The sequence below is a fragment of the Phyllobates terribilis genome, unplaced genomic scaffold (genome assembly GCF_046119375.1).
Source record: "Phyllobates terribilis strain yellow unplaced genomic scaffold, ASM4611937v1 Scaffold_3__8_contigs__length_932513732, whole genome shotgun sequence".
NCBI classification, from domain to species: domain Eukaryota; kingdom Metazoa; phylum Chordata; class Amphibia; order Anura; family Dendrobatidae; genus Phyllobates; species Phyllobates terribilis.
Window position 1 is genome coordinate 285385337 of NW_027362763.1, and position 13262 is coordinate 285398598.

Consider the following 13262-nt stretch of genomic DNA (forward strand, 5'->3'; position numbering starts at 1 on the left):
GTGAAACATGGTGGTGGCTGCGTCATGCTATGGGGGTGTTTTTCAGCTGCAAGGACAGGACGACTGGTTGCAATTGAATGAAACATGAATGCGGCCAAGTACAGAGATATCCTGGATGAAAACCTCTTCCAGAGTGCTCTGGACCTCAGACTATGTCTTGCTGGAAGGTGAACCTTCGGCCATGACCCTAAGCACACAGCTAAAATAACAAAGGAGTGGCTTCAGAACAACTCTGTGACCATTCTTGACTGGACCAGTCAGAGTCCTGACCTAAACCCAATTGAGCATTTCTGGAGAGACCTGAAAATGGCTGTCCACCAACGTTCACCATCCAACCTGACGGAACAGGAGAGGATCCAGTGCCGTAACTATAAACTTCGGGGCCCCGGGGCAAAACTTCATAGTGGGGCCCCTCAACATTTCAATCCCTAGAGGTTGTGTGGAACGAGGTGAAGCCTGCTACGCATTGTTGTATACAACACACAGGCTTCACCATGTTCCGCAAGACCTTTAATAGATTTTGTTGTTTATGATGCAAGTTTTAGAAGTTAAATATTCAGTGAATATGTTTGGAAAATGAATAAGGTGAATAATTCCAAATATTGCACAATTTTCAAATAACTGTATATGTTTATTAAATAGCAGGGCTTCTCACAGTTTGTCACAGAGATATTTGTGTCTGCTGAGACTGTCTCCTCTCAATGATGCTGAGAGTTTGTTACAGTCAGTGTGCACTGTGCCTGCCTTGCCAACTCTCTGTGATCTCCAGACGAATATATTGTTACAAATCTTGTGCTATGAGACTCTCCAGGCCAGTGCAGGTTTCCATTCATTGACAGCTGGCAGAGCTCCTGAAAATTATTGAAATGATAGTCTCTCCTGTCCTCCGGGTGACATTGTCTGACAGGAATATAGGAGCTGGGTATTTTATGAGAAATTAAAGTATTAAAATACAATTTTTTACTATCAGTTTGGGCCCCCTTGGGTGGTTGGGGCCTCGGGGCAGTGCCCCGGTTGTAGTTACGGCCCTGAGAGGATCTGCAAGGAAGAATGGCAGAGGATCCCCAAATCCAGGTGTGAAAAACTTGTTGCATCATTCCCAAGAAGACTCATGTCTTAAAAATATACATACTTTGCAAAAAGTTGAAGTGAATACCCTCCATAAAAAAAAACAAGGCTTTTTGAACCAGGACACAGAACGCTACAGCATTCAAAACGCGTTTTTTTGTGAAGGGTATTCACTTCAACTTTTTGCAAAGTATGTATATTTTTTCACTTTTTAATGGATTAAATAAAATTTGATGTTTTATATATATAGTGGAATCTGGATCCTTTACCTTTCTTGGGCATAGCATGATGATGATTTTGCTACGGATGGCCACAGTTCTTTTTGTACCATGAAAGATAGTTGTCAGTAAGATACTCTATATACAGTCCTGCTCATCGTTATTGACACCCATGAAGTTTAAGTACATAATGTGGAATAAATATCCTGAAAAAAATGAATCAAGTGAAAGGTTTTTTTTTCCTTTTTTTTTTTTTTTTATAGAGCACTTGTGTTAAACACAAAAGAGCAAACAAATGATAAACAATGTAAAAACAAAAAAAGTTTTTAATGAATTAAATAAAATTTGATGTTTTATACAGTACAGACCAAAAGTTTGGACACACCTCATTTAAAGATTTTTCTGTATTTTCATGACTTTGAAAATTGTGCATTCACACTAAAGGCATCAAAACTATGAATTAACACATGTGGAATTATATACTTAACAAAAAAGTGTGAAACAACTGAAAATATGTCTTATATTCTAGGTTCTTCAAAGTAGCCACCTTTTGCTTTGATGACTGCTTTGCACACTCTTGGCATTCTCTTGATGAGCTTCAAGAGGTAGTCACCGGAAATGGTCTTCACTTCACAGGTGTGCCCTGTCAGGTTTAATAAGTGGGATTTCTTGCCTTATAAATGGGGTTGGGACCATCAGTTGTGTTGTGCAGAAGTCTGGTGGATACACAGCTGATAGTCCTACTGAATACTGTTAGAATTTGTATTATGGCAAGAAAAAAGCAGTAAAGAAAAACGAGTGGCCATCATTACTTTAAGAAATGAAGGTCAGTCAGTGCGAAAAATTGGGCAAACTTTGAATGTGTCCCCAAGTGCAGTTGCTAAAACCATCAAGCGCTAAAAAGAAACTGGCTCACATGAGGACCGCCCCACGAAAGGAAGACCAAGAGTCACCTCTGCTTCTGATCATAAGTTTATCCAAGTCACCAGCCTCAGAAATCGAAGGTTAACAGCAGCTCAGATTAGAGACCAGGTCAATGCCACACAGGAGTTCTAGCAGCAGACACATCTCTACAACAACTGTTAAGAGGAGACTTTGTGCAGCAGGCCTTCATGGTAAAATAGCTGCTAGGAAACCACTGCTAAGGACAGGCAACAAGCAGAAGAGACTAGTTTGGGCTAAATAACACAAGGAATGGACATTAGACCAGTGGAAATCTGAGCTTTGGTCTGATGAGTCCAAATTTGAGATCTTTGGTTCCAACCACCGTGTCTTTGTGCGACGCAGAAAAGGTGAACGGATGGACTCTACATGCCTGGTTCCCACGTGAAGCATAGAGGAGGTGTGATGGTGTGGGGGTGCTTTGCTGGTGACACTGTTGGGGATTTATTCAAAATTGAAGGCATACTGAACCAGCATGGCTACCACAGCATCTTGCAGCGGCATGCTATTCCATCCGGTTTGCGTTTAGTTGGACCATCATTTATTTTTCAACAGGACAATGTCCCCAAACACACCTCCAGGCTGTGTAAGGGCTATTTGACCAAGAAGGAGAGTGATGGGGTGCTACGCCAGATGACCTGGCCTCCACAGTCACCAGACCTGAACCCAATCGAGATGGTTTGGGGTGAGCTGGACCGCAGAGTGAAGGCAAAAGGGCCAACAAGTGCTAAGCATCTCTGGGAACTCCTTCAAGATTCTTGGAAGACTATTTCCGGTGACTACCTCTTGAAGCTCATCAAGAAAATGCCAAGAGTGTGCAAAGCAGTCATCAAAGCAAAAGGTGCCTACTTTGAAGAACCTAGAATAGAAGACATATTTTCAGTTGTTTCACAATTTTTGTTAAGTATATAATTCCACATGTGTTAATTCATAGTTTTGATGCCTTCAGTGTGAATGTACAATTCTCATAGTCATGAAAATACAGAAAAATCTTTAAATGAGAAGGGGTGTCAAAACTTTTGGTCTGTACTGTATATATATATAGTGGAAACTCGATCCTTTACATTTCTGGGACATATCTACCTAAAACACCATGCAGTGGCGTGCTTTCCAGGCTTCTCCACTGACTGGATTAATTTTGAAAAGGGTGACCTGGATCATTTTATTTACAGTATTTGAACCATTTCATACTGCAAAGAATACCTCTGAGTCATCGGCAGCTTTGGGCATAAAAAGGAAAGAAACTCATGGTGGGGCCACCATCATCCCCTGACCTCAACCCTATTGAGAACCTTTGGCGTATCCTCAAGCAAAAGACCTATGAGGGTGAGAGGCAGTTCATATCAAAACAGCAGCTCTGGGAGGCTATTCTGACATCCTGCAAAGAAATTCAAGAACTTACAAGTTCAATGGATGCAAGAATTATGAAGGCGATATCGAATCGCCATTTTCAATTCTTTACAACCTATAAAACGTTTGGAAATTTTTGTGCATAATAATTTGGAACAGTGCATTTTGATTTTTTTTTTTAGTTTTGAAAAAATACTGTTATCATTGTGAGGTTTGTCCAATAGAATTTGATTTATTCTCTAACAGTTGATGATTGATTATTATACTGATTCATTTGCATCGACCACTTAAGAAAATCAGAAAATAGCATTTGCCTAATAATTTGGAGTGTGCTCTATATACCTTGGCTACCACCTGTAATGCCATAACATGCAATTATCTGTACATGCAGACATCAACATATATGGTAGATCATTAACATGCACCTTAGGCTGGCTACATGGCAAGTTATTTTGACTTTTTGGGACTTGTTTGTTTCGGTACCTTGGGGGTACTCGCACTGCGCTGTTTCAGCGGCATACAAGTTTTTAGCCAAAATTGCAAAGTAGGCCAAGCCTTAATCATATGTGTTTTGGAGACTTCAGTAAAAACTACCTACATAACTTTGTAATTACAATGATATATCAGAATTGTGGCATTAATGATGGATGGTTAATTTGTATGTGCCTGTCGACACTCCAGATACTAGACGTGACTGTGATGCTTCTGCACCTTGACAGATGTTATGGATATAGTAGTACGATTCCTAAAGAGCTTCTCTAGGCCATGAACCTCGACAACCCTCACATTGAAGCGAGTGAACCCTACACCCTCTTTGTAATGGACATAGGCACAGTGGCTAGTGCCTATTATCGGCTGTGCCTGCTATTGTAGCTTGGCCCATTCATATATTGGGGGACCACTATTATGATACATGAGTATCCCAGAGGTCAGACCCCTATAATTCAAATACTGATGGCTTATCTTAGAGGACCCCTTTTGAGTCATCTGTCTGCAGACGCAACTTACAGCAATTCTCAGGTGCCTCCTACAGTAATGTAAAATATCTGGAAGACTACAAATCTATATTCCCCACTCCCCAAAAAAATGACAATACAAACTTAAGATTTATTATCATGTGGCGGAAAATGTATTGATTAAAATGAATTTATTGCTTCACATGTGAGCAACATTACACATGGACAACGGAGTGACTTTAATGTCAAGTGTCCTTGAAAATACAAATTAAACATGAAAATAGTCTTTGTTTTCCAAAACACTTATATACATATCATACATTTTACAAAGGAGGTGGTTTTTACACATAGGAAGCTGAACATTGGTAAATTACATCCTAACTCATTAAAAAAGGTGAAGGAAAAAAATAAAAAATCAGCGGTAACTTTCCTATGTATATCAGCAGCACATATAGATTGAATTTACTTCCTATAAAGTAGGCTCAAGAGTGATTACATTACATTCATAGAAACGTAACAGCTGTAGAAACGAGCCCTTTGAGGCACAAGAAAGTGATGGCTAAGAACCTGCAGCAGATCTGTGCACCAAGCTGTCTCCAACAAGAGGTTTTGTTTTGTTATAAATACAAAAATGCTGTCATTTTTGCTATAAAGAATTAATCACCATAAGGTCCCCCGTAACAATGAAGAAATGATGGTCCACCACTCACTGGGAAAGAAGAATGAGCCAAAGTGCAAGGGTTCTCTTCCTATATACAGTACCTCAATGCCTCCAACTGAGGAGGGAACTGGCCAGAAGGTCCAAGACCATTTCTTTAACTCACTTCAGGAGCAAATAGGCCCTTCTTTACGTCATGCTGACTACGAAGCAAAGTCAGTGGCCTTACTTTGATCACAACTTTACATTACATTTTTAATTTATGAAACAAAACGAATACTTTCCTGGGTTGATTGGAACAAATAAACTGCGATACATGCAATCACCTATATGGAATTATTGTGTATCATAGTTCTATCTATGCAGAGTTTTAACTTGTTCCTAAGGACAGGCATATGTTGGGTAAAAAAAACAAACATGATATTTATACAGCATGTCAGGATATATATTTAGTTAGTTATTCTTAACATTAGGCAAAAAAGACACAAATTGGTAGTTTTTACTTTAGAGATCTTTTGAAAAGTGCTTGAAAATATATTTGTAGCCAAGTAGAAGTTTAAAGTCCGGTCCCACATCCGTTTTAGTAAACATTTGTATCCCACCCTTGAAATAATTCTTTGAACTCTTCACCGATGTTCCTCTTGGAAATGTGAATTAAATTGACAACTAACAGCCACCATCCCTCTTGTCAGTAGGGCGTATCACTACGTAGGCACATGGTAGAGGAGGACAACTGAACGGGCTGAGCTGTAGTAAATGAGAAGACTTTTGTGTTCCAAAATGGCTCTTTATTGTCCCAATACGTTTCGACACATGACGGGCGCCTTTCTCAAGTTAAAAAAATAAATACATGATATATATTTTTTTACCTTGAAAAAGGCGCAAGTTTGACACCGAAAGGTGTTGGGAAAATAAAAAAAACATTTTGGTACTCAAAGGGCTTCTCATTTAGGGCAGCCTGTTCAGCATGATATATCATCTTCCTGTACTATTATTCATCTGGGAGATGGGGCCACAGTTACATGCGTCTACAGGTGTTTAGCCTTCACACAACACCGCCGGGTGAGCGCATACTCCTGACAAGGCGATACTGCTCTATGTGTGAGCGTTTTTGTCCCCCCAAATAGTTCTACATAGGCACTTGGTCAGCACTAATCTGATGGGTTTCAGAATGTGTAGGAAAATGGATAACAAGTAAAACTGGAGGAATAACAAAGGAGCATCACAATAAAATCTAAGAGTCTAAAGCCACGGTCACATGTTCAGTATTTGGTCAGTATTTTATCTCAGTATATGTACGCAAAAATCAGGAGTGGAACAATCAGAGGAAAAGTATAATAGAAACACGTCACCACTTCTGTATTTATCACCCACTCCAGGTTTTAGCTTACGTATACTGATGTAAAAAAACAAATACTCAACGTGTGCACGTGGCCTAAGGGACCGCCGGCAGCACGATACCGGCGGGATGATTTGGATGCCTGTTTACATCTATAGACCAAAGTAGACGATGTGTAGTGATTGATCTTCACTAGATGGCTCAGTGCACATAGGCCGCCATTGTTCTCGGCAGTGCCAGTCCTTTATAGACAGGGCGATGTACCAGTGAGAATGCTCATCTTTTGTGTTGCATAAAAGATCATTTCACTACATGGTAAGATAATCTTGGTACACAGTAAGATAATCGTGATCGAGTGAATTTAACTGCAGCCATTCACGATTATGTTGTTGCAGTGTAAATGCCCCTTTAGAGAAGGGACATTAGTCCCAGTCTGGCTTTTTAAAGTTGTTTTCTCTGTAATGCCACAGCGTTTTAGTGTGAACCATACACGGATGCATTAAAGAAGCCAGACTCGGATTCATGCTGCCCATGGATTGGGCAATATGAATCAGATGACATGTTCCCTTTAAAACTGATGGATCAAGTTTATAGATACAGCGTGGACAGAATATGACTCACATTTACCAATAACCATATTAATATCATGATAAATATCCAGCATAACCATTACGCAAACAGCTTTGTGCAAATATCATGGAAGACCTTAGGTAGAGCAGATAATTTTAGAAACAACATTCATGGCTGGTGACGGCCTCATACAGTATGTAAATACATTCACATAATCTGAATTGCTGCTGATTAGACAGTGCTATACTCAACATACAGCACAGTAATTACCATTTTCAACCTTTTCAGCATTCGCAGAGTTGTATGTACCCTTTTAAAGCATTGACACCTTTAATAACGACTAACACCACGGTAACACTTCTAGGGGCTTATATTTTTTGGCAAAGACAGGAATATATCCGAGCAAAGGTAAGAGAAAGATGCGTATCCAAAAGAAAACATTTTTCCTCTGCTGTCAATTGTTCTGGGCAAAAAAAATAAAAATTGGATGATGGATCCTAAAAACATTTGTAAAAAAACACGTCACCAAAACTTCAAGTTTCATTCTTGATTGGAATTCTTCTTACTAACATCATATTTATATTTCCCGTATCATAACCAGTATCTTGGCATCCACAACCACAGCCCCCAATTCTTCCAACTAACAAATCCTTATGATGCTGGTGTGACTTCTCTTTATACTATGCATGTATGTTTATAGCCCAGCAAAGCAGCCAAAATGTATACAACATGTAAAGGAAAATTAAAGGGAATCTGTCACCAGGTTTTTGCTACATCATCTGAGAGGAAATTAACTCAAGATGAAAGGACCCAAATAAGTCCATACCCAGAAGCGATCCATAATAAAAGACAAAATTTTATTTATAGTGATGATGAAAACAAGTAAAAAAGCAGAAATGTCCTACAAGGGACACAATGGTGACAATAGGTAAATGCAGGTAATATTTATATGTCCACTGAAAAATAACGAGAACCTCACTGCAGGACCAAAGCAGTCAAATAGGTATATGATATGAGCTATGCCATAGACTGTCTTAGAATTGAACAGATATGTATGAGTACATCAGTATAATGGGTACAAATATATATATAATATATATATATATATATATATATATATATATATATATATATATATATATATATATATATATATATATATATATATATATATATATATATATATATAAATACCCTTAAAATAATAAAATAAGTTGTGAATAACAAAGTATGGTAAAGATATTAGGGATCAGTATCCAACTGGAAGTGAAAAGACTAATAATACATACCGCAAGACAGAAACAGCTATTATGGTAAGAAATGGCAAAAAGGAATGGCAAAGAAAGTACCTATATGATTATGGGTCCAAGCAGGAGGAAAGAGAGAGTCACCACCGCTTCCCATCACCCCGACGCGCGTTTCGCCGCCAGCTTCTTCTGGTGGCGTCTCATCTGAGAGGAGTGTCATGGAGAGGCAGAAAAAACCCTGACTCCAGTGATGTGTCACTTACTGGGCTTCTTAGTGTAGTTTTTATAAAATCGCTGTTTTATCGTCAGGAGATTATCACCGCAGGACTACTTGACTAGCTGCCATGCAGTCCAACAACACCCGCTGATTGGCAGCTTTCTCTCTAGGCACAGTGTACACAGAAATCTGCCAATCAGAGGTGCGGGCGGGGTTATACAGCGTTCAGCATCCAGAGCACTGGTAGACCTGCAGTTTTTAATCAAAACTGCACCAAGCAGCCCGGTATGTGATAAATCGCTGGAATCAGGGTCTCTGTCCCTATATATCATGCTTCTCTTAGATAGGGTAGCAAAAACCTGGTTACAGATTCGATAAATAAAAAATATTGTATTTTTTTTTTTTTACAGTTGGTCCGAGTGCTCATGAATATAAACATATAACAGCATTGTGCAAGAGCTATATATTTAGAGAGGTCCTGTATATTTTTCCTTTAAATCTAAAAATTTTAAGCTAAAAATCATTTTTGCAATTGACTTTCATTAAATATTTTACACAATTTGACTATTACGGGCTTTTTGTTTTCCCTGCACATTGCTGGCTCCAGAACAAGTGAATTGAGAATCTGTCAAACAGATAAGTTTGTGGTCATAAATCAGCTGAGAGGAGGAGTGCAGAAAAAGAGATATAAAAGAATGACAAACTCTCCCATCAGAATGAATTCTCTGACGGATTCTTTGGTAACTGATTCTGCAGCCAGCAATGCACAGCTCAGCACTGAGGTTTCAGAAGGCAAATTGTGCAAAATGTTTAATAAAACGCATTTGCAAAAATGATTTTTGCCAAAAATGCATGCATTTAAGTAAAAAAAAAAAAAAAGAAAAAGCCACCCTCTCCTAGAGGTGTCCATCACTTTTAAACATATGGCTCCTGCATAAAAGTGTAACTGCTTAGGTGTTTCATCCTCAACACTGACATTCACCAGTATATAATGATGTAGGAATTGTTAAATCCGCCTTTGTTAAGTGGAATAGTTGTAGAAATACAATGTAATTATTTTTATCTTCTGCTCTGAGCAACCAAAATGTATAAAAATCACATGGAAAACAAGTATGGTTTTGCTGTCGGTCAGCAGCTCCTCTACATTACAGACATACAGCAGAATAAGAACCGTATTTGTTTGGCATTTTTGGGACCCTTTATCACCTCAGTGCATGATGTGTAGATGCAGCTGTCGAATCACAGGAATACAGAAAGACCCTTATGACATTGTGTTGAAAGTGTGAAGTCTGAAGTCAGAAAGCTACTCTTTGGGGGATATGAAGGTGATAGAAAGCTGCTCCCTTAGGAGTAGATAAAGGAGACAAATTGTAACTTCAAGACATATTTTCCTTGAGGAAAACGTATTACTTACACAACATTGACCATGGAATTGTGGACGCTGCTTCTCTACAAATCAAATAAATGCTATTAAAAACAGCAGAAAATACACTCCTAGGAAAGCTATGAAAATAACAGGGCTCCTTGGGTAGGTGCATACAAATAGTGCAAAGAGAATAATGGATTCACTAATGACCAATGAGCACATAGAAGGCATTTCCGAACAGATTTCGATGAATACCATCTTCATTTTTCCTTTGCACAATATTTATTATAAAGCCCACCCCATCATTCTCTGCTCAATCTCAAGTTTAAGCCTTTTCACCCAAAATTATTTTTCTAGAGGTCACTATCACTGTCGTAAAGACTACAAGATATTACCTTGATTACCGCATGTATTATAAATAATAAATATAGCAGATGAATGTCTGCAGTCCCTCTCATAAAAAGGGATATAAGGCACAATACCTAGAAATTCTATGTCCTGGTCTATTCATTGGTAATACTCAGTACTACCACGTTGTTGAGTATAGGAGAACTTATTCTAGTATATATCAGTTCTCCATTCAGAAGAAAGCTGCTTGACATGGCTTTTACAAGATTGTGCATTAACAAATATTTGCTAAAGCTTAAAGTTAATAAAAGAAGCATTATGTAATAAAATACAGCTTTATATAAATGTGTCATAGATTCTAATACAAAAATACAAAAGGAATACGACTTAGAAAGGCCAGCTTGGAATTTGTAACGGAAATGGCGTGCTAGAGTCCTATGCCAACATCACATCTCAGCTCGTCTCTTTTTCGCTCCAGCTGCTCCATCTTCTTCCTCCTCCTCCTCCTCTTCTTCATAATTTTCATCATGATTATCTCCCTGATCTCTTTGTGGTGCTTCATGTTCCCTCTCTACCCCAATCGGTTTCCCTCCAGCCTGGAAAGCAAAAATCATATGAAAATTAGTATGTGAATTTATTTTAGACTGGATTGTCTGAGAGTTTGTTCCACCCATTTTTTGTAGTCAGCAGATATGGCAGCCCCCACATGTCCAGACATGTCTAAGCAGAGATTTTGGCTTTGACAGAAGTGGCCAATGACGGCCTAACTTTGATTTCAGCCAAAGAGCAGTGAATGGCAAAAGTCGTACGTTCATATTCACGTCAATGAGACTTTTGCAAAGATTTTCCATTTTTTATTGTAGTTGCATCAGATAAAATGACAATGCATTCCTAAAAAGGTGATTGGTGCATGGAGGATAACATGCAGACATGCATGGGTAGGGCTTATGCAAATATGTTCACATGGTCTAGTCCTACTATAGGGCATCAATTAGTGTACCAGCAATCTATGAAGAATTTGTGAAACGCGCGTCGGGTGTTTGGTAGTGAGCTCCTCTGTTACTGATTATTTATATCCATTAATACTGGTATTCTATGTGGGTTATATATTTGTTGATATTTTTTGTATAGACACTTATGCATGTCTGTATTTTACTGAATATTTATTCATGTATACTATTGGTTTATATAGCATACAACATGTGATATATATCTGTCACTACTGGGGCTCCCACTGTTTCTCACCTAACAATTTTAGCCTGTGTCTGTATTGCCGAGATTATTTATATTTCATTGCTTTTAGAATCTGCATTTAATAAAGTTTTTTATAAAGTTTATTATTATTTAGTCATTTGTATTTTTATATTTTGTCCTGGCACACTCTACTCTCTCTTCGGTTTTCCCATATAATAACTTTAGATACGTTATTCATCCTCCTGCTTAAAGTGCTACTAGGAAAAGAAGAGGGTCTTAAAAGGACGTCATCAGTTTATTCAGTTCTAAACAACCCTCACCACTGTGCTCCTACTGTAAACAACTTTCAAAGGGAATGTTTAGGTCGTCCTGCAGCCCAGGATATTTGTAAAAATAGCATTTATTCCTGCCCAGCACAATATGCAAATTCCAACCAAGAGATCTGATAGGAGGGTCTGGACCGTCTCGTAGTGTTCGTCCTTCGTTTAACCAGTCCACTTGCCTTGAAAAATGTGGATGACGTCCCTTGTGCCATCGACATCTAGCAGAAAATCTTGCCCAGTTCACCCAAAGCCATGTGCATGTGATAGGCAAGTTTATTCAATTGCCCTGAAATGTGAATCTAGGCTTTGGGTGAATGGAGAAATGTGCAAGACTGACTGATAGATGTGGATGATGTCATCCACATCTAACAAGGCAAGGAAGTAATATTATCTACACTGTGAGAGTCACTCAAGGAGAGTAACGGCCCGCCCATTGGACTGCTCATGAGGAATTTACAATATAGTGTGGGAAAGAAAAAAGGCTATTTTTTCAGGTATTGTGATTTGCAACTGTGATTTTAACATACATTCAGAAAAGTGCCTTCAGTAGGAACACAACGGTGAGGGGCATTTAGAACAAGATCTGATGACAGGTTCTTTTTAGGGGTCATTCCAAGGGGCAAGAATCAGGGCTGTGGAGTCGGCGTTGGTGTCCATTTTGGTGGAGTCTGTATAAAATGGACTGACTCCGACTCCTAAAATATATAATAAATTGGTACAGCAGTTCAATCCAGGATGTGCTGTAAATGTTTTCATAAGAATTTGGGAAAGTTATGAAATGTCCTATAAATGTCTGTTCTGTGCCTGATCTAAGGATCTTGGCTTTTAGTTGAGATAAATCTATGCTGCACTTTATGTACATGCTCAGTAGTGAGGCAGTGCTGCACTTTATGTACATGCTCAGTAGTGAGGCAGTGCTGCACATTATGTACACGCTCAGTAGTGAGGTAGTGCTGCACTTTATGTACACGCTCAGTAGAGAGGCAGTGCTGCACTTTATGTACATGCTCAGTAGTGAGGCAGTGCTGCACTTTATGTACACGCTCAGTAGTGAGGCAGTGCTGCACTTTATGTACATGCTCAGTAGAGAGGCAGTGCTGCACTTTATGTACACGCTCAGTAGTGAGGCAGTGCTGCACTTTATGTACATGCTCAGTAGTGAGGCAGTGCTGCACTTTATGTACATGCTCAGTAATGAGGCAGTGCTGCACTTTATGTACACGCTCAGTAGTGAGGCAGTGCTGCACTTTATGTACACGCTCAGTAGTGAGGCCGGGCTGCACTTTATGTACATGCTCAGTAATGAGGCAGTGCTGCACTTTATGTACACGCTCAGTAGTGAGGCAGGGCTGCACTTTATGTACAGGCTCAGTAGTGAGGCAGGGCTGCACTTTATGTACAGGCTCAGTAGTGAGGCAGGGCTATGGAGTCAGAGTTGGAGTCGGAAGTCACGGAAATTGAGAAGT

At 39.1% G+C, this 13262-nt stretch overlaps 1 protein-coding gene across 5 annotated transcripts in view; it reads right to left on the reverse strand.

Annotated features, from left to right (window-relative positions):
• Window positions 1-4684: 4684 nt before the first annotated feature.
• Window positions 4685-13262, reverse strand: part of GOLIM4 (golgi integral membrane protein 4) — a 123973-nt gene continuing 115395 nt past the window's right edge. For all 5 annotated transcript variants that reach the window (XM_073674838.1, XM_073674837.1, XM_073674835.1 and 2 more), the window contains one exon: window positions 4685-10875. In XM_073674838.1, coding sequence (XP_073530939.1) covers window positions 10726-10875 — 150 coding nt within the window. In that variant the 3' untranslated portion in view covers window positions 4685-10725. The remainder of the gene's footprint in view (window positions 10876-13262) is intronic.